The 25,770-nt window shown below is 38.5% G+C and overlaps 1 protein-coding gene across 1 annotated transcript in view; it reads left to right on the top strand.

Moving 5' to 3' along the window:
* LOC126471022 (ITG-like peptide) overlaps positions 1–25,164 on the top strand; it is an 87,321-nt gene extending 62,157 nt beyond the window's left edge. The window contains exons 4-6 of the mRNA XM_050099082.1: positions 18,671–18,814; positions 23,034–23,122; positions 23,244–25,164. Of these exons, the coding sequence (XP_049955039.1) occupies positions 18,671–18,814; positions 23,034–23,122; positions 23,244–23,384 (374 nt within the window). The 3' untranslated portion in view covers positions 23,385–25,164. The remainder of the gene's footprint in view (positions 1–18,670; positions 18,815–23,033; positions 23,123–23,243) is intronic.
* The last annotated feature ends 606 nt before the right edge of the window (positions 25,165–25,770 follow it).

Raw genomic sequence — 25,770 nt, 5'->3', positions numbered from 1 at the left:
AAAAAGTCAGTCGCAGGAGGTACGCTGTTACTAGTGGAAGTAGTGGAGAGGAAAGAGCCACCCCACATGGAGACACTTTCAGCAATAGTGACTGCTTGAGCCAAACTATACCTCTACTCTTTATTACAAAGGCTAGTACCCATTTAATTTTTGACAAGCTAATGCTACCATTCGTCAGTACCTCTATACTTGTTATCCTCAAACCCACTCATTATGCCTACTGAGGTTGTCTAGGTATGACTAGTCGTTATAGAATTTGGTACATTGAATCCAATATTGTTGGTGTATGTTTTCAATAAGTTGGTGCACATGTATATTAGTATAACAAATAAGCATACTTTTATCATTGTGCTTATAATTCTTATTACTACAACATGTAACAACAGTATCTATGAGGAACGTGATATTACAGGTTATGTCTCTTCAAATGATTTATAAACTTTGGTGAGTCCGATTTTCATCGCCTTGCAGTCCAATTTATTTTCATTTATAGCTATATCTTTTTATTTTGGTTTCTACAGATATGTGATAATAACTATGTCCGAAACTCATTATACTGGAGTAGTAAATACACCTTCCATTCACTGAACGACTTTACCCAAAGCTACCTACACCAGATTTTGCAAACTTCACGTATGTTTCAACACGATTCCATAACAGCTGCTGGACGTCACTTCACAACTAAGATACAGCCAACTGTTTCATTAGGAAAAACCAATATCCACATTTAATGAGTGTAGCTCTAAGTGTCTGAAGATTTCTCAAGGTTCACTTCTACTTTAGATGGTCTCTGCAGTCATAATATGAGGTACATCCTTCTCCTGTAGCGTTGTTCAACAACATCACTCAACCTCTTTAATGCCACCAGTAAATTATTTCAAGTACGTGTGTGCAGGTGGAGAAACAACCTCAGTCTAGTTCTCTAGGCCTGTTATTCTCAACGAAATGACGAATGTACCTATAGTCTGATGAATATGCCGAGTGAGGTCGTCCAGTGGTAAGACACTGGAGTCGCATTGGGGAGGATAGCAGTTCAAATCCCTGTCTGGTCATCCACATTTACATTTCTGTGCTGAGCCTACACCGCTAAGGACAAATACATGTGTGGTTCCTTTGAAATGAATATATCTCTCACTTCCCTGCAATGCTTCTCTAATCTCAGCATATGCTCCATCTCTAACGACCTCAATGTTGTCAGGGTGTTAAACCATAATCTTCATTCTCCTTCTCCTGACAAATTTTCATAATCCACACCCAGGTTGTCGAGTTGTGAGAATTATCATTATCCCCTTGGTATGTGATATTCTCTATTGGTGTGGCTGTGTATCAGTCTGGTGGGAAGTGTGAAGTGTGTGAGTGGCTTGCCTCACACAGAATATAGGTGCCAAACAGATGTGAACTTATTGATGAAGACATCCATAGATGACCACATCTGAGACGAGGAACAGCTGACGAAGGATCTGTGGGTGAGGTGGTACGTATATGCTTACAATTTACATGACATGGAAGTGATAGTTTATCACTTATTATGACATGCACATTTTTTGAATTATGATTGTGCTCTGTATACCATGTCTGTCATTCTATGCCTGAAAATTTTCACTTTGTTTCATATCAAATACTTATGAATATATTTTGTCTGTGTGATTTTTTGCGATATGATACATTCTTGTTGGTGCCTTCAAACTTTATTCACCGACATTGTTGTTTGTCCCAAGTGTATTTTCTTGTCTTTGTGTCATTTTATTGGGTTCACTTTTTTTATGTCCCCATATTTTTTTTTAGTGCTACGCTTAAGGCTGGTGCATGCAAGTCATTAGGACTTAACCGGCCAGTGGCACTGTCCCTCCTTTAGGTTAAGCGCTCAAAGGCTGAAAAGACTGGTGCATGCGGGTCAATGACCTAACCGGTCTCGGGAGAAAGCATGTAATACAGTTCAACTTCGTTAACCCGAATCCGAATGGACTGCAAAATCCGGAGTTCGTGTTAAAAAAATTCGTGATAAGTGAAACACACAGATTTTAATAAGTTTACATGTACAGCAGTACACTAATGTGTAATTCACTACACTATCAATCACGTTATTGTAGACTTATAACACTATAAAGTGATTGTAAAATCCAAGTACTCACAAAGCATGTACGTTACTTCTTGGAAAATATTCGGTCTTTGTTCGCTGACGTTCATGGGAACGATAGTATTTTGTAATTTCACAACCGAATTTAATGATAGCTTCCGTAAACACAGCACTGACGTCAGATGTTGAAGTGAACCATTCTTATATGTCTAACGCTGTAAACATCTCCTGACGGGAAAGTGCAATGGTATTTGTTTTTTCTTCCTCTAGACTTTCTTCCGATGGCCTTTCTTGCACCTCATTATCAGCTTTTGGCACATACAGTATTCCTGGAGGGAATAGTATTTTTTGCGCGAAAAACAGAGAGTTCGACTTATTCGAGTTCTCGTTAACGAGGTTATACTGTACGTTAGTTTTAATGTTGATATTTAACTTTTCCATGTGCATTTATATTATGTGTGTTTAGTATTTCACAATATTTCCTGCTGTGTCATGTTATTATCGTCTTTCCATCGTTTATTGAGAATATTCATACTTTCTCTTGTTCAATACCTGTAAGTGTGTTCTTATATCCGTGTCGTATTGTTTGGTGTGTTATCTCCTTTTTATTATTTGGAATGTCGTTTCTTATTTTCTATTGCTACATCCAAAGGGAAGGTACTAAGGGTTTGTACAGCATTGTGTTTTTACGTTTTATTTTCTATTGGACTGTTGTAGCTGCAGTCTCCTGTCAACAGGAAAAGGCTTTTAGTAGAAATATCTTAACACCCTTGAGTCAACGTTTTCACTCTTGTATGCCAAGTATTACAACCAGACTATCAATAGGTGCCGCTCACAATGGGGAGATTAGGTCTCTGAAGAAAAGTCATTTTCTGGTACCAGGCTGACTTTCATATTCTAGCATTATATTTTGGACGTTGCCATCATCAGATATCTGTACAAAAAATGTAGCTATAAATGAAATATAAACTAGCTACAAAATCTAGGTAATCGTACAAATAAAAGTATTAATAATCAGTAGAATACACATACAATTAGTAGCGAATAATTCGCGAAATTGTTCTCTATATGCTGGCTACAATGAAGGTGTCATTATTTTGACTTTTCGAATTCTGTCAAATAGGAGAACTATCATCATTGGAAGTTTCTCTCCGATATTTATTCAATTCAATTTACTATTTCAGTTCGGTTATACAATCTGAGCCACATACTGAAAACCAGCGCAGTGCCCCTGACAAATTTCACTTGTCTACCAAGGATAGTGTGGGTACTTATGGCCAATGTGCGAGCGTTGACGTAGACAATAGTAGCAAGTGGAATGTAGATCTCTGACTGCTGGATGCATGCCCTCAAATTATAAAGGGCGAAAAACTTAGAATGAAGGCAGTCGTTCGGTATGGATCTATTGATAGTACAAGCACTCAGGGTAGAAGACGTACGCCACATCCGCCTGTTTATACTATAGGAGGTATATATGGAAGAAAACTTGGGGCAGTAAATGTTATATCCTTCGAGTGATAATCCAAGGAGTTGTGACTTATTTGCCAGTGCTGGCGAAAGCGAAATTGTGAATGAAAGGTGGGAGTGTGAGGGGAGGATGGAGGGTCCTACATAATGAGAAACTAATAATCATTCAAAAACTCAGTCGCATGGGGTACGCTGTTACTAGTCCAAGATGTGGAGAGGAAAGAGCCACGCCACATGGAGACACATTCGGCAATAGTGACTGCTTGAGCCAAACTATACCTCATCTTCTTATTACAAAGTCCAGCAGCCGTTTAATTTTTGACAAGCTAATGTATCCAATCGTCAGTACCTCTATACTTGTTATCCTCAAACCCATTCATTATGCCTTCTGATGTTGTCTAGGTGTGACTAGTCGTTATACAATTTGGTACATGGGATCCAAGATTCTTGGTGTGTGTGTTCAACAAGTTGGTTCGACATGTGTGATTAGTCTCACTCACACTGAGTATCAGTAGCCAGCACATGTATCTTAGTACAACAAATAAGCACACTTTTATCAGTGTGCTTGTGAGTGTTATTACTACAATATGTAACTACAGTATCTATTACGAACGTGATCTTACAGGTTATGTATCTACAAATGGTTTACAATCTTTTATGAATCCAATTTTCTTAGCATGGAGTTCACTCTAATTCCATTTATAGCCACTTCATTTTATTTTGTTTTCTACAAATATGTGATAATCACAGTTTCTGAAACTTATTATACTGGAGTAGTAAATACACCTTCCATTCACTGGGCGACTTTACCCAAAGCTAACTACACGAGATTTTGCAAACTTCATGTATATTTCAACACATTTCCATAACAGCTTCATGACTTCATGTCACAACTAAGATACAGCAAACTCTTTCATTAGGAAGAACCAATATCCACAATTAATGAGTGTAGCTCTAAGTGCCTGAAGATTTCTCAAGGTTCACCTCTATTTTAGATGGTCTCTGTAGTCATAATATGAGGTATATCTGTCTTCTGTAGAGTTGTTGGGACATCACTCAACCTCTTTAATACCACTGCTAAATTATTTCAAGTGCATGTGTGCAGGTGGAGAAACATACTTAATTTAATTTTCTAGCCCTTTTATACTCAACGAAATGACGAATGTACCTATACCCTGATGAATATACCGAGTGAGGTCGTGCAGTGGTAAGACACTGGACTCTCATTCGGGAGGACAGCAGTCCAAATCCCTGTCTGGCCATCCACATTTAGATGTCTGTGCTGAGCCTAAATCGCTTAGGACACATAAATGGATGGGTCCTCTGAAATGAATATATCTGATTTCCCTGAAATGGTTCTCCAATCTCAGCATGTTCTCCATCTCTAACGACCTCTTTGTTGTAAGGATGCTAAACCCTCATCTTCATTCTCCTTCATAATCCATACCCAGGTTGTCGAGTTGTTAGAGTTATCATTATTCCTTTGGTATGTGATATTCTCTATTGGTGTGACTGTGCAACAGACTGGTGGGAAGTGTGTGAGTGGCTTGCCTCACACAGAATATAGGTGCCAAACAGATGCGAACTTATTGATGTGGACATCCCTAGATGACCACATCCGAGACGAGGTACAGCTGACGAAGGATCTTTGGGTGAGGTGGTACGTATATGTTTACAATTTACATGACATGGAAGTGATAGTTTATCACTTATTATGACATGCACATTTTTTGAATTATGATTATGCTCTGTATACCATGTCTGTCATTCTATGCCTGAAAATTTTCACTTTGTTTCATATCAAATACTTATGAATATATTTTGCTGTGTGATTTTTTGCGATATGATACATTCTTGTTGGTGCCTTCAAACTTTATTCTCCGACATTTTTGTTTGCGCCAAGTGTATTTTCTTGTCATTGAGTAATTTTATTGTGTTCACTTTTTTTATGTCCCAATATTGTTTTTAGTGCTACGCCTAAGGCTGGTGCATGCAAGTCATTAGGATTTAACTGGCCAGTGGCACTGTCCCTCCTTTAGGTTAAGCGCTCAAAGGCTGAAAAGACTGGTGCATGCGGGTCAATGACCTAACCGGTCTCGGGAGAAAGCATGTAATACAGTTCAACTTCGTTAACCCGAATCCGAAGGGTCCGCAAAATCCGGAGTTCGTGTTAAATAACTTCGTGTGAAGTGAAACACACAGATTTTAATAAGTATACATGTACAGCAGTACACTTATGTGTAATACACTACACTATCAATCACGTTATTGTACACTTATAACACTATAAAGTGATTGTAATATCCAAGTACTCACAAATCATGTATGTTACTTCTTGGAAAATATTCGGTCATTGTTCGCTGATGTTCATGGGGACGATAATATTTCGTAATTTCACAACCGTTTGTAATGATAGCTTCCGTAAACCCAGCACTGACGTCAGATGTTGAAGCGAACCATTCCAGTCAGTGTAGTGCTGTAAACATCTCCTGACGGGAAGGTGCAATGGTATCTGTATTCTCATCCTCTTCACTTTCTTCCGATGGCCATTCTTGCAACTCATTATCAGCTTTTGGCATGTACAGTATTCCTGGCGGGAATAATATTTTTTACGCGTTAACCGAGAGTTCGTCTTATTCGAGTTCCCGTTAACGAGGTTATACTGTACGTTAGTTTTAAGGTTGATATTTAACTTTTCCATGTGCATTTATATAATGTGTGTTTATTATTTCACAATATTTCCAGCTGTGTCATGTTGTTGTCGTATTTCCATTCTTTCTACGAATATTCCTATTATCCCTTGTTCAATACCTGTAAGTGTGCTTTTATATCTGTGTCGTATTATTTGGTGTGTTATGTCATTGTTATTGTTTGGAATGTCTTTTGTTATTTTCTATAGCTACATCCAAAGGGAAGGTATTAAAAGTTTGTACAGCGTTGTGTGTTCATCCTTTTTTTTTTCTATGGGACTGTTGTAGCAGCCGTCTCCTGTCGACAGGAGAAGACTTTTTGTAGAAACATCTTAAAACCCTTGAGTCAACGTTTTCACTTTTGAATGCCAGGTATTACATCCAGACTGTCAATAGGTGCTGCCCACAATGGGGTGAATAGGTCTGTGAGGAAAAGTCATTTTCTGGTACATGCTCACTTTCATATTCTAGCAACATATTTTAGACGTTGCCATCATCAGATATCTGTACAAAAAATGTAACTATATATGAAATAAAAAAAGCTACAAAATATAGGTAATCGTACAAATAAAAGTATAAAAAATCAGTAGAAGACACAAACAATTCCTAGCGAATGATAATTCGTGAAATTGTTGCTCATATGCTGGCTCCAATGATGGTGTCATTATGTTGACTTTTTCAGATCTGTTAAATAGGACCACTAACATCATTGGAAGCTTCTCTCCCATATTTATTCAATTCAATTTACTATTTCAGTTCGGTTATACAATCTGAACCACATACTGAATAGATCGTAGTGCCGCTGACAAATGTCATTTGTCTACCAACGATAATCTGGGAATTTATGGCCAATGTGCGAGCGTTGACGTAGTCAATAGTAGTAGGTGTAATGTAGGTCTCTGACTGGTGGACGGAGGCCCCCAAATTATAATGGGCGGAACAATTAGAATGAAAGCAGTCGCTAAGTCTGGCGCTATTGAGGAATTATGGCTTATTTGCCATTGCTTTAGAAATAAAAATTGGCAATTGAGGCGGAAGTGTGATGGGCGGAGGGAGGATCCCACATAAATAAAAAGGAATAATCGTTAAGAAAGTCAGTCGCAGGGGGTGACGTTGTTACTAGTCCAAGTATTGGAGAGAAAAGAGCCCACGCTACATGGCACCACATTCATCAATAGTGACTTCTAGGGCCACACTATACCTCAACCTCTTATTACAAAGGTCAGCAATCGCGTAATTAATGACAAGCTATTGCTTGCAGTCGTCAGTATTGAAGTTAAAGGCGGCTGCCGCTCACATAACTGTGTAGAGTGTGGCAACACAATTTCTTCCCTAATCTGAACTTGTTTTCTGTCTCAAATAACTTCGTCATATTAAGATTGTTGAACTCTAATCTCTATACTTGTTTTCCCCAAACCCATTCATTATGCTTGCTGTGGTTGTCTAGGTGTGACTCGTCTTTGTCCATTTGGTACATGGGATCTAACATTGTTATTGTGTGTGTTCAGCACTCTGGTTGGACATGTGTGATTATTCTCAATCACGCAGAGTATCAGTAGCCAGCACAAGTATCTTAGTATAACAAATAAGCACACTTTTATTAGTGTGCTTGTCATTGTTACTACTACCACATGTAACTACAGTAACTATGAGGATCGTGATCTTACAGGTTATGTATCTTCAAATGATTTGCAATCTATTTTTAATTCCGATTTTCTTCGTCTTGCAGTTTATTTTCATTTATACCTACATCACTTTATTTGGTTTCCTAAAGATATGTGATAATAACTATGTCTGAAACTTATTATACTGGAGTAGTAAATACACGTTCCATTCACTGAACGACTTCACAGAAGCTACATACAACCGATATTGCAAACTTCACGTATGTTTCAACTGCTGCATGACTTCATGTCACAACTAAGATACAGCCAACTGTTTCTTTAGGAAAACCCAATATCCACATTTAATGAGTGTAGCTCTAAGTGCCTGAAGATTTCTCATGGTTCACTTCTACTTTAGATGGTCTCTGTTGTCATATTATGAGGTATGTCTTTCTTCTTCTTTCTTCTCTGCGGTCGTTGGACAACATCATTCAACCTCTTTAATGCCACCACTAAATTATTTCAAGCGCGTGTGTGCAGGTGGAAAAACAAACTTAATCTAGTTTTCTAGGCCTCTTATACTCAAAGAAATGACGAATTTACCTATAGCATGATGAATATACCGAGTGAGGTCGTGCAGTGGTAAGACACTGGAGTCACATTCGGGAGGAGTGCAGTCCAAATCCCTGTCTGGCCATCCACATTTAGAAGTCTGTGCTGAGCCTAAATCGTTTAGAGCAAACAAATGGATGGGTCCTTTGAAATAAACATAACTGATTTCCCTGAAATGGTTCTCTAATCTCAGCATGTTCTCCATCTCTAACGACCTCTTTCTTGTAAGGGTGCTAAACCCTCATCTTCATTCTCCTTCATAATTCATACCCAGGTTGTCGAGTTGTGAGAGTTATCATTATCCCTTTGGTATGTGATATTCTCTATTGGTGTGGCTGTGCATCAGTCTGGTGGGAAGTGTGAAGTGTGTGAGTGGCTTGCCTCACACAGAATATAGGTGCCGAACAGATGCAAACATGTTGATGTGGACATCCCTAGATGACCACATCCGAGATGAGGTACAGCTGACGAAGGATCTGTGTGTGAGGTGGTACGTATATGCTTACAATTTACATGACATGGAAGTGATAGTTTATCACATATTATGACATGCCCATTCTTTAATTTATGATTGTGCTGTGTATACCATGTCTGTCATTCTATGCCTGAAAATTTTCACTTTGTTTCTTATCAAATACTTATGAATATATTGTGTCTGTGTGATTTTTTGCGATATGATACATTCTTGTTGGTGCCTTCAGACTTTATTCACCGACATTGTTGTTTGTCCCAAGTGTATTTTCTTGTCTTGTGTCATTTTATTGTGTTCACTTTTTTTATGTCCCCATATTTCTTTTAAGTGCTACGCCTAAGGCTGGTGCATGCAAGTCATTAGGACTTAACCGGCCAGTGGCACTGTCCCTCCTTTAGGTTAAGCGCTCAAAGGCTGAAAAGACTGGTGCATGCGGGTCAATGACCTAACCGGTCTCGGGAGAAAGCATGTAATACAGTTCAACTTCGTTAACCCGAATCCGAATGGACTGCAAAATCCGGAGTTCGTGTTAAAAAAATTCGTGATAAGTGAAACACACAGATTTTAATAAGTTTACATGTACAGCAGTACACTAATGTGTAATTCACTACACTATCAATCACGTTATTGTAGACTTATAACACTATAAAGTGATTGTAAAATCCAAGTACTCACAAAGCATGTACGTTACTTCTTGGAAAATATTCGGTCTTTGTTCGCTGACGTTCATGGGAACGATAGTATTTTGTAATTTCACAACCGAATTTAATGATAGCTTCCGTAAACACAGCACTGACGTCAGATGTTGAAGTGAACCATTCTTATATGTCTCACGCTGTAAACATCTCCTGACGGGAAAGTGCAATGGTATTTGTTTTTTCTTCCTCTAGACTTTCTTCCGATGGCCTTTCTTGCACCTCATTATCAGCTTTTGGCACATACAGTATTCTTGGAGGGAATAGTATTTTTTGCGCGAAAAACAGAGAGTTCGACTTATTCGAGTTCTCGTTAACGAGGTTATACTGTACGTTAGTTTTAATGTTGATATTTAACTTTTCCATGTGCATTTATATTATGTGTGTTTAGTATTTCACAATATTTCCTGCTGTGTCATGTTATTGTCGTCTTTTCATTTCTTTTACGAATATTCATATTTTCCGTAGTGCAATACCTGTAAGTGTGTTTTTATATCTATGTCGTATTGTTTGGTGTGTTATGTCCTTGTTATTGTTTAGAATGTCTTTTGTTATTTTCTATAGCTACATCCAAAGGGAAGGTACTAAAAGTTTGTACAGCGTTGTGTGAACACCGTTTTTTTGCTATGGGACTGTTGTAGCAGGAGTCTGCTGTCGACAGGGAAAAAGTTTTTGTAGAAATATCTTAACACCCTTGAGTCAACGTTTTCACTCTTGTATGCCAAGTATTACATACAGACTAACAATAGGTACTGCCCACAATGTTCTGATTACGTCTCTGAGGGAAAGTCATTTTCTGGTACCAAGCTGACTTTCATATTCTAGCAGCATATTTTGTACTTTGCCATCATCAGATATCTGTACAAAAAATGTAGCTATATATGAAATAAAAACTAGCTACAAAATCTAGTTAAGGGTAAATAAAAGTATTAGAAATCAGTAGAAGACCCATACAATTCCTAGCGAATGATAATTCATGAAATTGTTGCCTATTTGCTGGCTCTAATGAAGGTGTCATTATTTTGACTTTTTGAAACCTGTTAAATAGGAGAACTGTTATCATTGGAAATTTGTCTCTGATATTTATTTCAATTCAATTTACTGTTCACTTCTACATAAGATGGTCTCTGTAGTCATAATATGAGGTATGTCCTTCTTCATCATTCTTCTGTGGGGTTGTTGGAGAACATCACTCAACCTCTTTAATGCCACCACTAAATTATTTCAAGTGCGTGTGTGCAGGTGGAGAAACAAACTTAATTTAATTTTCTAGCCCTTTTATACTCAACGAAATGACGAATGTACCTATACCCTGATGAATATACCGAGTGAGGTCGTGCAGTGGTAAGACACTGGACTCTCATTCGGGAGGACAGCAGTCCAAATCCCTGTCTGGCCATCCACATTTAGATGTCTGTGCTGAGCCTAAATCGCTTAGGACACATAAATGGATGGGTCCTCTGAAATGAATATATCTGATTTCCCTGAAATGGTTCTCTAATCACAGCATATGCTCCATCTCTAACGACCTCAATGTTGTCAGGGTGTTAAACCCTACTCTTCATTCTCCTTCATAATCCATACCCAGGTTGTCGAGTTGTGAGAGTTATCATTATCCCTTTGGTATGTGATATTCTCTATTGGTGTGACTGTGCAACAGTCTGGTGGGAAGTGTGTGAGTGGCTTGCCTCACACAGAATATAGGTGCCAAACAGATGGAAACTTATTGATGTGGACATCCCTAGATGACCACATCCGAGACGAGGTACAGCTGACGAAGGATCTGTGGGTGAGGTGGTACGTATATGCTTACAATTTACATGACATGAAAATGATAGTTTATCACATATTATGACATGCCCATTTTTTGAATTATGATTGTGCTGTGTGTACCATGTCGGTCATTCTATGACTGAAAATTTTCACTTTGTTTCATATCAAATACTTATGAATATATTGTGTCTGTGTGATTTTTTCCGAAATGATAAATTCTTGTTGGTGCCTTCAATCTTTATTCACCGACATTGTTGTTTATGCCAAGTGTATTTTCTTGTCATTGAGTGATTTTATTGTGTTCACTTTTTTTATGTCCCCGTATTTCTTTTAAGTGCTACGCCTAAGGCTGGTGCATGCAAGTCATTAGGACTTAACCGGCCAGTGGCACTGTCCCTCCTTTAGGGTAAGCGCTCAAAGGCTGAAAAGACTGGTGCATGCGGGTCAATGACCTAACCGGTCTCGGGAGAAAGCATGTAATACAGTTCAACTTCGTTAACCCGAATCCGAAGGGACCGCAAAATCCGGAGCTCGTGTTAAAAAAATTCGTATGAAGTGAAAAACAGATTTTAATAAGTATACATGTACAGCAATACACTAATGTGTAATACACCACACTATCAAACACTTTGTTGTAGACTTCTAACACTATAAAGTGATTGTAATATCCAAGTACTCACAAATCATGTACGTTACTTCTTGGAAAATATTCGGTCATTGTTCGCTGATGTTCATGACGACGATAATATTTCGTAATTTCACAACCGATTGTAATGATAGCTTCCATAAACCCAGCACTGACGTCAGATGTTGAAGCAAACCATTCTAATCAGTGTAGTGCTGTAAACATCTCCTGACGGGAAGGTGCAATGGTATCTGTATTCTCATCCTCTTCACTTTCTTCCGATGGCGATTCTTGCACCTCATTATCAGCTTTTGGCACTTTCAGTATTCCGCAAGGGAATAATATCTTTTACGCGTTAACCGAGAGTTCGTCTTATTCGAGTTCCCGTTAACGAGGTTATACTGTACGTTATTTTTTAGGTTGATATTTAACTTTTCCATGTGCATTTATATTATGTGTGTTTATTATTTCACAATATTTCCTGCTGTGTCATGTTGTTGTCGTCTTTCCTTTCTTTTTAAGAATATTCATATTTTCCCTAGTTCAATACCTGTAAGTTTGTTATTATATCTATGTCATACTGTTTGGTGTGTTATGTCCTTGTTATTGTTTAGAATGTCTTTTCTTATTTTCAATAGCTGCATCCAAAGGGAAGGTACTAAAAGTTTGTACAGCGTTGTGTCTCCACTGTTTTATTGCTATGGGACTGTTGTAGCAGCATTCTCCTGTCGACAGGAAAAGACTTTTTGTAGAAATATCTTAACACCCTTGAGTCAACGTTTTCACTCTTCTATGCCACGTATGCCATGCAGACTATCAATAGGTGCTGCCCACAATGGGGTGATGATGTCTCTGAGGGAAAGTCATTTTCTGGTACCTGCTGACTTTCATATTCTAACAACATATTTTGTACGTTGCCATCATCAGATGTCTGTACCAAAAATGTAGCTATATATGAAATAAGAACTAGCTACAAAATCTAGGTAATCGTACAAATAAAAGTATTACAAATCAGTAGGAAACACATTCAATTCATAGCGAATGATAATTAGTGAAATTGTTGCTTATATGCTGGCTCCAATGAAGGTGTCATTATTTTGACTTTTTGAGCCCTTTCAAATAGGAGAACTATCATCATTGGAAGTTTCTCTCAGATATTTATTCAATTCAATTTACTATTTCAGTTCGGTTATACAATCTGAGCCACATACTGAAAAGCAGCGTAGTGACACTGACAAATGTCATTTGCCTAACAGGTGTAATGTAGGTCTCTGACTGGTGGATGAAGCACCGAATATATAAAGGGCGCAACAATTAGAATGAAGGCAGTCGCTAAGTCTGGCGGTATTGAGGAATTATGGCTTATTTGCCAGCGTTTTCAAAATCAAAATTGGTGGTTGAGGCGGAAGTGTAGTGGGCGGAGGGAGCATCCCACATAAATAAAAAGGAATAATCGTTAAAAAAGTCAGTCTAGGGGGTGACGCTGTTACTAGTGCAAGTATTGGAGAGAAAAGAACCACGCCACATGGAGCCACATTCTGCAGTAGTGACTGCTTGAGGCCCACTATACCTCAAACTCTTATTACAAAGGTCAGCAATCGTTTAATTTTTGACAAACTAATGTTTGCAGTCGTCAGTATTGAAGTTAAAGACGGCTGCCACCCACAGAACTGTGTAGAGTGTGGCAACACAATTTCTTCCCTAATCTGAACTTGTGTTCTGTCTCAAATAACTTCGTCATTTTAAGAATGTTGAACTCTGATCTCTATACTTGTTATCCTCAAACCCATTCGTTATGAGTACTGAGGTTGTCTAGGTGTGATTCTTCTTTATCCATTTGGTACGTGAGATCCCACATTGTTGGCGTGTGTGTTCAACAGTCTGGTTGGACATGTGTGATTAGTCTCACTCACGCAGAGTATCACTAGCAAGCACGTGTATCTTACTATGACAAAGAAGCACAGTTTTATCAATTTGCTTGTGATTGTTATTACTACAACATGTAACTACAGTATCTATGAGGAACGTGGTCTTACGGGTTATGTATCTTCAAATGATTTGCAACCTTTTTTGAGTCAGATTTTCTTCGTCTTGCAGTTCATTTTAATTTAATTTATAGCTACTTAATTTTAATTTTTTTTTCTACAGATATATGATAATAACTTTGTCTGAAACTTATTTTAGTGGTGTAGTAAATACACCTTCCATTCACTGAACGACTTTACCCAAGGCTACCTACACCAGATTTTGCAAACTTCATGTATATTTCAACACTGTTCCATAACAGCTGCATGACTTCATGTCACAACTAAGATACAGCCAACTATTTCTTTAGGAAAAAACCAATATCCACATTTAATGAGTGTAGCTCTAAGTGCCTGAAGATTTCTCAAGGTTCACCTCAACTTTAGATGGTCTCTGTAGTCATAATATCAGGTATGTCTTTCTTCTGTAGGGTTGTTTGACAACATCACTCAACCTCTTTAATGCCACCACTAAATTATTTCAAGTGCATGTGTGCAGGTGGAGAAACAATCTTAATCTACTTTTCTAGGCCTCTTATACACAATGCAATGACGAATGTACCTATTGCCTGATGAATATACCGAGTGAGGTCGTGCAGTGGTAAGACACTGAACTCGCATTCGGGAGGACAGCAGTTCAAATCCCTGTCTGGGCATCCACATTTAGATTTCTGTGCTGAGCCTAATTCGCTTAGGACGAATACATGCATGGTTCCTTTGAAATGAATATATCTGACTTCCTAGCAATGATTCTCTAATCTCAGCATGTGCTCCATCTCTAACGATCTCTTTCTTGTAAGGGTGTTAAACCCTCATCCTCATTCTCCTTTATAATCCATAACCAGGTTGTCAAGTTGTGAGAGTTATCATTATCCCTTTGGTATGTGATATTCTCTATTGGTGTGGCTGTGCATCAGTCTTGTGGGAAGTGTGAAGTGTGTGAGTGGCTTGCCTCACACAGAATATAGGTGCCGAACAGATGCAAACTTATTGATGTGGACATCCCTAGATGACCACATCCGAGACGAGGTACAGCTGACGAAGGATCTGTGGGTGAGGTGGTACGTATATGCTTACAATTTACATGACATGAAAGTGACAGTTTATCACTTATTATGACATGCCCATTATTTGAATTATGATTGTGCAGTGTATACCATGTCTATCATTCTATGCCTGAAAATTTTCACTTTGTTTCATATCAAATACTTATGAATATATTGTGTCTGTGTGATTTTTTGCGATATGATACATTTTTGTTGGTGCCTTCAAACTTTATTCACCGACATTGTTGTTTGTGCCAAGTGTATTTTCTTGTCTTTGTGTCATTTTATTGTGTTCACTTTTTTTATGTCCCCATATTTTTTTTTAGTGCTACGCCTAAGGCTGGTGCATGCAAGTCATTAGGACTTAACCGGCCAGTGGCACTGTCCCTCCTTTAGGTTAAGCGCTCAAAGGCTGAAAAGACTGGTGCATGCGGGTCAATGACCTAACCGGTCTCGGGAGAAAGCATGTAATACAGTTCAACTTCGTTAACCCGAATCCGAAGGGACCGCAAAATCCGGAGCTCGTGTTAAAAAAATTCGTACTAAGTGAAAAAAAGATTTTAATAAGTATACATGTACAGCAATACACTAATGTGTAATACACTACACTATCAATCACTTTATTGTAGACTTATAACAGTATAAAGTGATTGTAATATCCAAGTACTCACAAATCATGTACGTTACTTCTTGGAAAATATTCGTTCATTGTTCGCTGACGTTCATGGGAACGATAGTATTTTTTATTTGAACAACCGATTGTAATGATAGCTTCCGTAAACCCAGCACTGACGTCAGATGTTGAAGCGAAGCATTCTAATCAGTCTAACGCTGTAAACATCTCCTGACGGGAAGGTGCAATGGTATCTGTATTCTCTTACTCCTCACTCTCTTCCGATGGCCTTTCTTGCACCTTATTCAGTGCTTTTGGCACATACAGTATTCCTGGTGGGAATAATATTTTTTACGCGCTGGCCGAGTACGACTTATTCGAGTTCCCGTTAACGAGGTTATACTGTACTTTAGTTTTAACTTTGATATTTAACTTTTCCATGTGCATTTATATTATGTGTGTTTATTATTTCACATTATTTCCTGCTGTGTCATGTTATTGTCGTCTTTCCATTCTTATTACGAACATTCTTACTTTCCCTTGTTCATTACCTGTAAGTGTGTTTTTATATCTGTGTCATATTGTTTGGTGTGTTATGTCCTTGTTATTGTTTGAAATATCTTTTCTTATTTTCTATAGCTACATCCAAAGGGAAGGTACTAAAAGTTTGTACAGCGTTGTGTGTTCATCCTTTTTTTTTTCTATGGGACTGTTGTAGCAGCCGTCTCCTGTCGACAGGAGAAGACTTTTTGTAGAAACATCTTAACACCCTTGAGTCAACGTTTTCACTTTTGAATGCCAGGTATTACATCCAGACTGTCAATAGGTGCTGCCCACAATGGGGTGAATAAGTCTCTGAGGAAAAGTCATTTTCTGGTACCTGCTCACTTTCATATTCTAGCAACACATTTTAGACGTTGCCATCATCATATATCTGTACAAAAAATGTAACTATATATGAAATAAAAAATAGCTACAAAATCTAGGTAATCGTACCAATAAAAGTATAAAAAATCAGTAGAAGAAACAAACAATTCCTAGCGAATGATAATTCGTGAAATTGTTGCTCATATGCTGGCTCCAATGAAGGTGTCATTATGTTGACTTTTTCAGATCTATCAAATAGGAGCACTATCATCATTGGAAGCTTCTCTCCGATATTTATTCAATTCAATTTACTATTTCAGTTCGGTTATACAATCTGAGCCACAAACTGAAAACCAGCGCAGTGCACCTGACAAATTTCATTTGTCTACCAGGGATAATGTGGGACTTTATGGCCAATGTGCGAGCGTTGACGTAGACAATAGTAACAAGTTAAATGTAGGTCTCTGACTTTTGGATTGAATCCCCCAAATTATAAAGGACGGAACAATGAGAATGAAGGCAGTCGCTGTTTCTGGCGCTATTGTTAGTACAAGCACTCAAAGTAGAAGACGCACGCCACATCAGCCTGTTAATATTATATCAGACATATATGGTAGTAAACATGAAGCAGTCAATGTTGTATCCTACGAGTGATAATCCGAGTAATTATGGCTTATTTGCCTGCGCTGACGAAAGCGAAACGGTGAGTGAAAGGCGGGAGTGTGAGGGGTGGATGGAGGATCCCACATAAATAAAAAGGAATAATCATTAAAAAAAGTCAGTCGCAGGGGGTGACGCTGTTAATAGTGCAAGTATTGGAGAGGTAAGAGCCACCCCACATGGAGCCACAATCGGCAATAGTGACTGCTTAAGCCACGCTATACCTCAACTTTTTATTACAAAGGTCAGCAATTGTTTTATTTTTGACAAGCTAAAGCTTGCAGACGTCAGTATTGTAGTTAAAGATGGCTGCCACTCACAGAACTGTGTAAAGTTTGGCGACGCAATTATCGCTCATTTCTTTCCTAATCTGAACTTGTGTTCTGTCTCAAATAACCTCGTCATATTCAGGCCATTGTAACTACTGAGGTTCGTTAGGTGCAACTTGTCGTTAACCCTATGGCACATGGGTGCCTACGTTGGTGTGTCTCTTCACCGTTTTTGTGCTGCTGAACTGTGGTAGCAATAGTTTTCTGTCGACAGGAAACGACGTTTTGGTTATACAATTAAGCTCCGTGAGTCACTGTTTCCGATAAAAAGGCACCCGGTGTGTCTTGTAGGCAACGGACACTCTGATTATCGGTCTTTTTTGAATATCATTATTTGTGACTGTTAGCGGAAATGTTTTGTTTCACTGATGCTTTAGCTGTATCATTACTTCATCAGCTGTACATCATTACGCGTTTTCTTACTTATATGTTCACATACTAATACGAACCTCGTTCATTAGTTATTATTATAATTCATGTTAATAAATTTTCCATTTGTTTCCACCCATAACTTTGCTCATCAGTGTTTTCTCATTTGACTGTAACTATCTTTGTGGGTTCTAGTTATCTTTTAGTTTTCAAAATGACTGGCCCAATTGTTCGTTGGTATCTAATATACGTTAATGTGTGGCCAATGAACGTCTTTCACGTTGTGCAAGGCCAGTCACACTTTCATTTCCCTGCAATGTAGCTAATATTTAAAGTGGATACTTTCTGGATGACAGTGTCTTATACTTGGTTGTTGCTCCTATCTCAGGTACACAATCGCCTTTCCACGTCGAATGGCAGTGAGCCCTGCAAAACGCTATTTATGTTTTCTTTCATTGTTACATTGTAAATAAGAAAATTATCAGTTTTCCACAACAGCTACCTCTTCTAAGATTATTTCTGTGTTAGTGTCTGCATAAGAGAATTACAGTTCGAGTATTGCAAGCTTGTGTAATCTGTTCGTCAGATAACACATGCCCTTTATTTGGTGTCATACCACTGTCTCAGTGTTCTTCAACTTGACACAAAATTGTCAATATGAGGACTTACCTCGTCCTTTACCTGTGAGATTCTGCCCTATGGACGCTGTGACGTGATGAGCCCGCAGCAGCGGTGATATATTTTCAGTTGTAGGGTCCTGCCTATTCGCGTACGGGCTGAAACAGGGGGAGCTGTGCCGCCGAGACAGCGACTGCGAGACGGGTTTGTTGTGTGCAGACTCCGCAGATGGGCGCACTTGCCAGCCACCTCTCACCAACAGGAAGCAGTACAGTAAGTATTTTCTGATTATATTCCCCATTGTAGAACCCATTGCTTCACCTGTCTCTAACTACTAAGCTCTACAGACCAGGGAGCGGAGGGCAACACTAGTAAGCCAGAGGACTCGCATTCAGGAAGACAACAGTTCAAGTTCCCTAGAATCAATTAAGGAAATTGCCAGGATGGTTCCTTTAAAAATGACTCATTTGATTTCATTTCTCATCCTTCCTTAGTCTGAGCGTAAGCTCTGTCTGCTCTGTCTATAATGACCTTTTCATCGGTGGGATATTAAACCATTTTCTGGTCAACCCTTCCCCATTCCGAGTTGGAGCTTTGTCCCTAATGAGTCGTCGACGGGTCGTTAAACCACTTGTTTCCCCATCCATCCCCAGTTCGAGTTTGGCCGCCATCTCTAATGATCTCGACGTCGACGGAACTTTAAACCACTTCCTTCCCCATCCTTCGTCAGTCCAATCTTGAGCTCAATCTCTAATGACCACATCACCATCTGGATGTAAAACCTTAATCTTCCTCCTTCCACATATGAAAGACATTCTAAAATTTCTAAACCTATCACAAAGATGACACGAGGATGGCAAAATTACTTTGGGAAATGTTCGTTTAGTTATTTGTTTGTGGATCTGTGATAAATATTAAACCAGATATACCGATGAGACAAAATGTTATAACCACCTGCTTAATAAAGTGTTGGTCTACCTTGGGAACGCAATACAGCAGTGATTCTGCGTGATATGGATTCGGCAAGTACTTGGTAGTTTTTCGGAGGTATACAGCACCAGATATTTATGCTCAGTTCACACAGTTCTCGCAATTTATGGGCTGGTGGTTTATGAATGGAGATCTGCAGCCAATAAAATATGAAATATCTCCATCGGTTTCAGATCAAGCGAATTCACTGGCCAAGACAACGTAAGTTCACTATCATGGTCCTCAAACCACTGCAGCCCGATTCTGTCTTCGTGATACAGAGTTAACCTGCTGAACATGCTATTGCCACTGGGAAAGAGATCAAACTTGAAGATATACAGGGTGAGTCACCTAACATTACCGCTGGATATATTTCGTAAACCACATCAAATACTGACGAATCGATTCCACAGTCCGAACGTAAGGAGAGGGGCTAGTGTAATTGGTTACTACAAACCATAAAAAAATGCACGGAAGTATGTTTTTTAACACAAACCTACGTTTTTTTAAATGGAAACACGTTAGTTTTGTTAGCACATCTGAACATATAAACAAATACGTAATCAGTGCCGTTTGTTGCATTGTAAAGTGTTCATTACATCCGGAGATATTGTAACCTAAAGTTGACGCTTGAGTACCGCTCTCCGCTGTTCGATCGTGTGTATCGGAGAGTACCGAATTACGTAGGGATCCAAAGGGAACGGTGATGGTCCTTAGGTACAGAAGAGACTGGAACAGCACATTACGTCCACACGCTAACACCTTTTTATTGGTCTTTTTCACTGACGCACATGTACATTACCATGAGAGGTGAGGTACACGTACACACGTGGTTTCCGTTTTCAATTACGGAGTGGAATAGAGTGTGTCCCGACATGTCAGGCCAATAGATGTTCAGTGTGGTGGCAATCATTTGCTGCACACAATTGCAATCTCTGGCGTGATGAATGTCGTACACGCCGCAGTACATCTGGTGTAATGTCGCCGCAGGCTGCCACAATACGGTGTTTCATATCCTCTGGGGTTGTAGGCACATCACGGTACACATTCTCCTTTAACGTACCCCACAGAAAGAAGTCCAGAGGTGTAAGATCAGGAGAACGGGCTGTCCAATCTATGCGTCCTCCACGTCCTATGAAACGCCCGTCGAACATCCTGTCAAGGGTCAGCCTGGTGTTAATTGCGGAATGTGCAGGTGCACCATCATGCTGATACCACATACGTGGACGCGTTTCCAGTGGGACATTTTCGAGCAACGTTGGCGGATCATTCTGTAGAAACGCGATGTATGTTGCAGCTGTTTGGGCCCCTGCATTGAAGTGAGGACAATGTTTCAAGCGTCAACTTTAGGCTACCATATCTCCGGATGTAATTAACATTTTACAATGCAACAAACGGCACTGATTACTTATTAGTTTATATGTTCAGATGTGCTAACAAAACTAACGTGTTTCCATTTTTAAAAAAACGTAGGTTTGTGTTAAAAAACATACTTCCGTGCACTTTTGTACGGTTTGTATTAAACAATTACACTAGCCCCTCTCCTCACGTTCGGTCTGTCTAATCGGTTCGTCAGTATTTGATGTGGTTTACGAAATATATCCAGCGGTAACGTTAGGTGACTCACCCTGTATAGCTGATACGCAGTAATGTTCGCGTAAGGTCATCAGTCCCCTAGAACGCAGAACTACTTAAACCTAACTAACCTAAAGATATCACACACATCCACGCCCGAGGCAGGATTTTCCAATCTGTACACGAGAGCAAAAATTGTTGCACTCCATATAAAGGGTGCGAAAATGTTGATGGGGATGCAGTCCCACATTGTCCCTTAGAGAAGGGTTAAAACGACCGAGGGTGTCAGCACTCGCAACAGTTGTGACCGTGAACTGTCTATTTTGATGGCGAAATGTGCGAGAGTCGATATCCCACGGAAGGGGGTGATTGCATTGATGCCCTTTACGCCACCACGTGTGGCATTTTCTGAGCGGCGCTGAGTCTGGAATGTTTTCCTCAGCCTCTAATAAGAAGAATGCGTGAATTCAAAGCCGGTCTAAATGGGATGAAATGTTGATAAGACGGGGTGTGAGACCTTTCGTCGATCCCGAGGGAGACGTCGCAGAGCGCCACACTTTTGCGCCATTACACAAGAAGGTTATACGCAACTTCGAGCCAACTTTCAAACTTAAGCGTTGCACTGGGTAGCAATTACGGGCTTTCGAAAAACTGATCCTTTAATTCTGTTGTTCATTGTAGGTGTTGCATTGTAACTGTTGGCGACAAGGATCAAACTGCGGTACGACTGCTTCTTTGACTTCTTAAACCGCTCGAAATGGCAGTGGGGATACTTTCTACAGCTACGCTATAATAGCGATCATGATCCAGTCATACTAAAGCTATGTTGATCGTATCAAAAACAACTAAATATCTCTCACTTCAAATAACACACAGACACAGATATGAATATTAAAAAGATTTTGTATATTGCAATTTTTATATCTTGGTGAAATTTTTTTTCGGGCATAATGCTTCACAAACCTCGTTTGGAGAAAATGACGCACCGAATTAACAATCAGAAATCTGGTAGCCATGGTTGTTAACGTTTGTTCTTTTTTTTTACTAGGTTTTCCTCGGTTACTGGAGTGGTTTTCCATTTCCGTCAGTAAAATGTAATACATCAGTATTACGAGATAAAATGGAGCAAAGATTACGTTAAAATCAACTGCTATTACAACCTCCAAACCCCGCTCGATTGTACGCTTAGGACGGGTGAGATGGTAACAGGGGAATGCAGAGATGACAGATCATTCTCGTAGAGTGCATTACTATTGTGTAGGAATGAGCAAAGCTTCCACATTGCTGCATTTTGGCAGCTGACACAACACGTGTCATCTGAAATGAGTTTCTTCTACCACAAGAAATTTAAAATGTCATTTCATATTTTATCTGAAAGACTCCGTGAATGCTTCAGATTATTAAGACACTGTGCCCACTCTTTGTCCCTCCAAAGATATCGAATTTTATACGCTTGATGTTATACAAAAATTAAGTTTTACTTGTTTTTCTGTGCGATGGGACTTGATGTTGTGGTCTAATCTCGTCCTGTGTTTGTGAGGTTGAGTGTGAGGCGCCGGGCGCAGTGACCGAGTGGTTCTAGGCGCTTCAGTCTGGAACCGCGTGACTGCTACGGTCGCAGGTTCGAATCCTGCCTCGGGCATGGATGTGTGTGATGTCCTTAGGTTAGTTAGGTTTAAGTAGTTCTAAGTTCTAGGGGACTGATGACCTCAGATGTTGAATCTCATAGTTCTCATAGCCATTTGAACCATTTTTTGAGTGTGAGGCGATGGAAATTTGTCAGTAACAATACATGTTGATCCCTTTTTAAAGTGTTTACTCTTTGCGATGGACTTGCAGCAGCGAATTCTCAGTGTGGTGACCGCTATAAAAGCTTTGATATCATTAACAGCTTAAACCCTTCATATATTTATGTCAATCTGAAATTGACAATTGTATTTGTTTACAGGTGAAGACTGTACTATGAGCAGTGAATGTGACATCAGTAAAGGTCTGTGCTGCCAATTGCAGAGACGTCACCGCCAGGCCCCTCGCAAGGTTAGTGCAAGTTACAGTTACTTGCTACCCATTAATACAATCCGGAATTGCAAAAGGAAGTAATTTCGGAATTCAAGTGCGTGATGTGGCTTATCATGAATTTTGTCTGTTGCTCTTATAGGTTTGTTCGTACTTCAAAGATCCCCTCATCTGCATCGGTCCTGTTGCTGCCGACCAAGTGAAGGAAGACATAGAGCACACTGCAGGGGAGAAACGTATTACTGGGAAAGTGGCTTCATTTAATCATATTCGTCGCAAATAATTGGAAGACACATGATTACTTAAGGCCTATATAAATCATCTTGTGATTATGGCGTACACAAACAAAGAAAATATTCAAAAATTCTCTGGATTTTGAAAAGCATTACATAGAATGAATGAGTGTCCTTGCAGTAGTTAATCTCTGAAACTCCCCATGTTCATCGTAAACGTTCACAGGCTTAGAGTTTCATTTTGCATTGTTATTATGAGAGGATTTTGATAAAATTGTTGTAGTAAATAACAAGTTAAATAAATTTCGCGGTAGTCTGTTTTCCTTATCTCTGTATCCTTAAGTGCAGTGGATTTATTCAATAAAGAAGTCACTGAAATGTTTTGATAAGGAGAACAGTATTATACTGCTGCATTGTCATAGTACCTTTTAAAACTTTTTAGGAATGAAGTTCTATGAACGAAAAGCATATTATATTTCTACGAAATTACAAAGCAAGAATTCTTACTGAACAGAAAAAACTTGTTTTTAAATATTTGATGAGATATTAAGCATAGCATGATTGTGAATCCCGTTTCATTCACAACATGGTGCAAGTCTATGAGGCATTGCTCTGATGAAATTCACATTCAGCGTTAAAGTAAAAGGTGGGCATTCGAAGCAACCTATGAAGCATTATAATATGTGACTAAAAATTCCTGGAAAGTTACTTCGACAAATCCTCTCATAACTTATAAAATTGTGAGCTTCATTTAATACAAAAATGCTCTAATGACTGCTGCATATATATTACCAAGTCTGTCCTATACTCCCAGCAATCCCTGAAAATTTATGTATCTATGTTGATGTTCCTGTATGAATAAAATATATAATAAATCGATGTTTATATTTAATGTTGAGAATAATATAGACAACTGCTGACATAATGACAAAAAAGTGAAGTTACAGATGTGTAAGAGATTACAAATGCCACTGACAAAAACTACAGCATAATATCACAAGGTTATCTCTTAAAAGTATAGAACATCCTCATCGATAGTGTTCACTGTTCCTCTCGTCTATGGCCTCATTATAAGCTGTTGTGATATTTGAGAAATATGACTTTATTGCAACATGTTTCCACACAGTTGTCTTCCTTAATTTCATTTACAGTAAACTAATTGCATCAGTGAAGATATTATATGACTACATATTTTAATTCAATTATACTTTAAAATATTACAAGAAATTTACATGACTTAATATCTCTAAAACACTAACAAAAACATCCATTGCGATACATATCAAATAAAGAAAAGTATTTTTAAATATAATTTAATACTGAAATTTACATTTCATAAGATCTATTAAAGTTTAGTGTGAATTATATTTATATGAGGTGATGCAAAATGCTACATACTTTCCACAAACACATATCAAGGCAAATGCACGAATCAATATATTTTAACATATGTCATTATATACTGTTTATACATTTGAGTGAATTAAAGTATAAACATATGTACCATCCAAAAGACACTTTTTTAACATAAATCATTAATTTTAAAAGACAGCTTCATGACATGAGATTAACAGATGTATAATTGTTATTTTTTCTCAGAGTATAGTCTTGACAAGAATGAAATTTAAGGAAAATTCCTTTGAAACCTGTCATATGTATTTTTTGTCATCAGTCTAATGTATGAAAAGTCTGTATTTTATTTTTCATATTCTGTGAAAATCTTTTCTATATTACAACATAGATTGTAACTTATTTTGACTAAGAGGGAAGATCATCATTCAGATTTAATGTATGTTAAACTGTACCATTAAATATATAACTTGAAGTAAATGTCCTGTTTTGCTTAACTCTATCCACAAAACATTAATCAGACAAAGATGAACATTCCTGCTTTCTTCTTTCATATATCTATGCCTCTCTATTGTCTTCCACAGTAACAATGTTGTGCCTGCACTATTATTCACAGAAGTATCAACACTGTTTCACATTATAAAATCACAATTTTTTCGAAATCATTTGCTGATGATACATCAAGAACAGAAGGCGAGCATTTCAGTAAGAAAGTGCAGGTATCATATATTTGGACACGCATTTACATTGTGGTATAAACTTCGTGGATCCCCTTCCTTGCTGCTTAATCCAAACAGGAAACAATCGAATAGTACTGTACTGTTTTCAGTTCGCCAGCTGATATATGTAATATTAAAATTATTCGCTATAGTCAGATACTCAGTGGTGTATATTCTGCAGTTACACTGAACTGAAGTATTCTGCTTAGTATATAATCATAATGAACAATCATATATTCAAAAGCAATACAGACTTATTATCTTAAATAAATTTAAAATGCTCTAAACCATTGTACAGTTATGGGGATACAAGGAGGCTGTTGCACCCGCGTGTGATGACAATGTACGGGTGGTCGAGCGGTCAGGA

This window comes from Schistocerca serialis, chromosome 3, assembly GCF_023864345.2.
Source record: "Schistocerca serialis cubense isolate TAMUIC-IGC-003099 chromosome 3, iqSchSeri2.2, whole genome shotgun sequence".
In the NCBI taxonomy this organism is placed as follows: Eukaryota; Metazoa; Arthropoda; class Insecta; order Orthoptera; family Acrididae; genus Schistocerca; species Schistocerca serialis.
The sequence above is the reverse complement of the archived record's forward strand: the minus strand, read 5'-3'. Positions and strand labels throughout refer to the sequence as shown.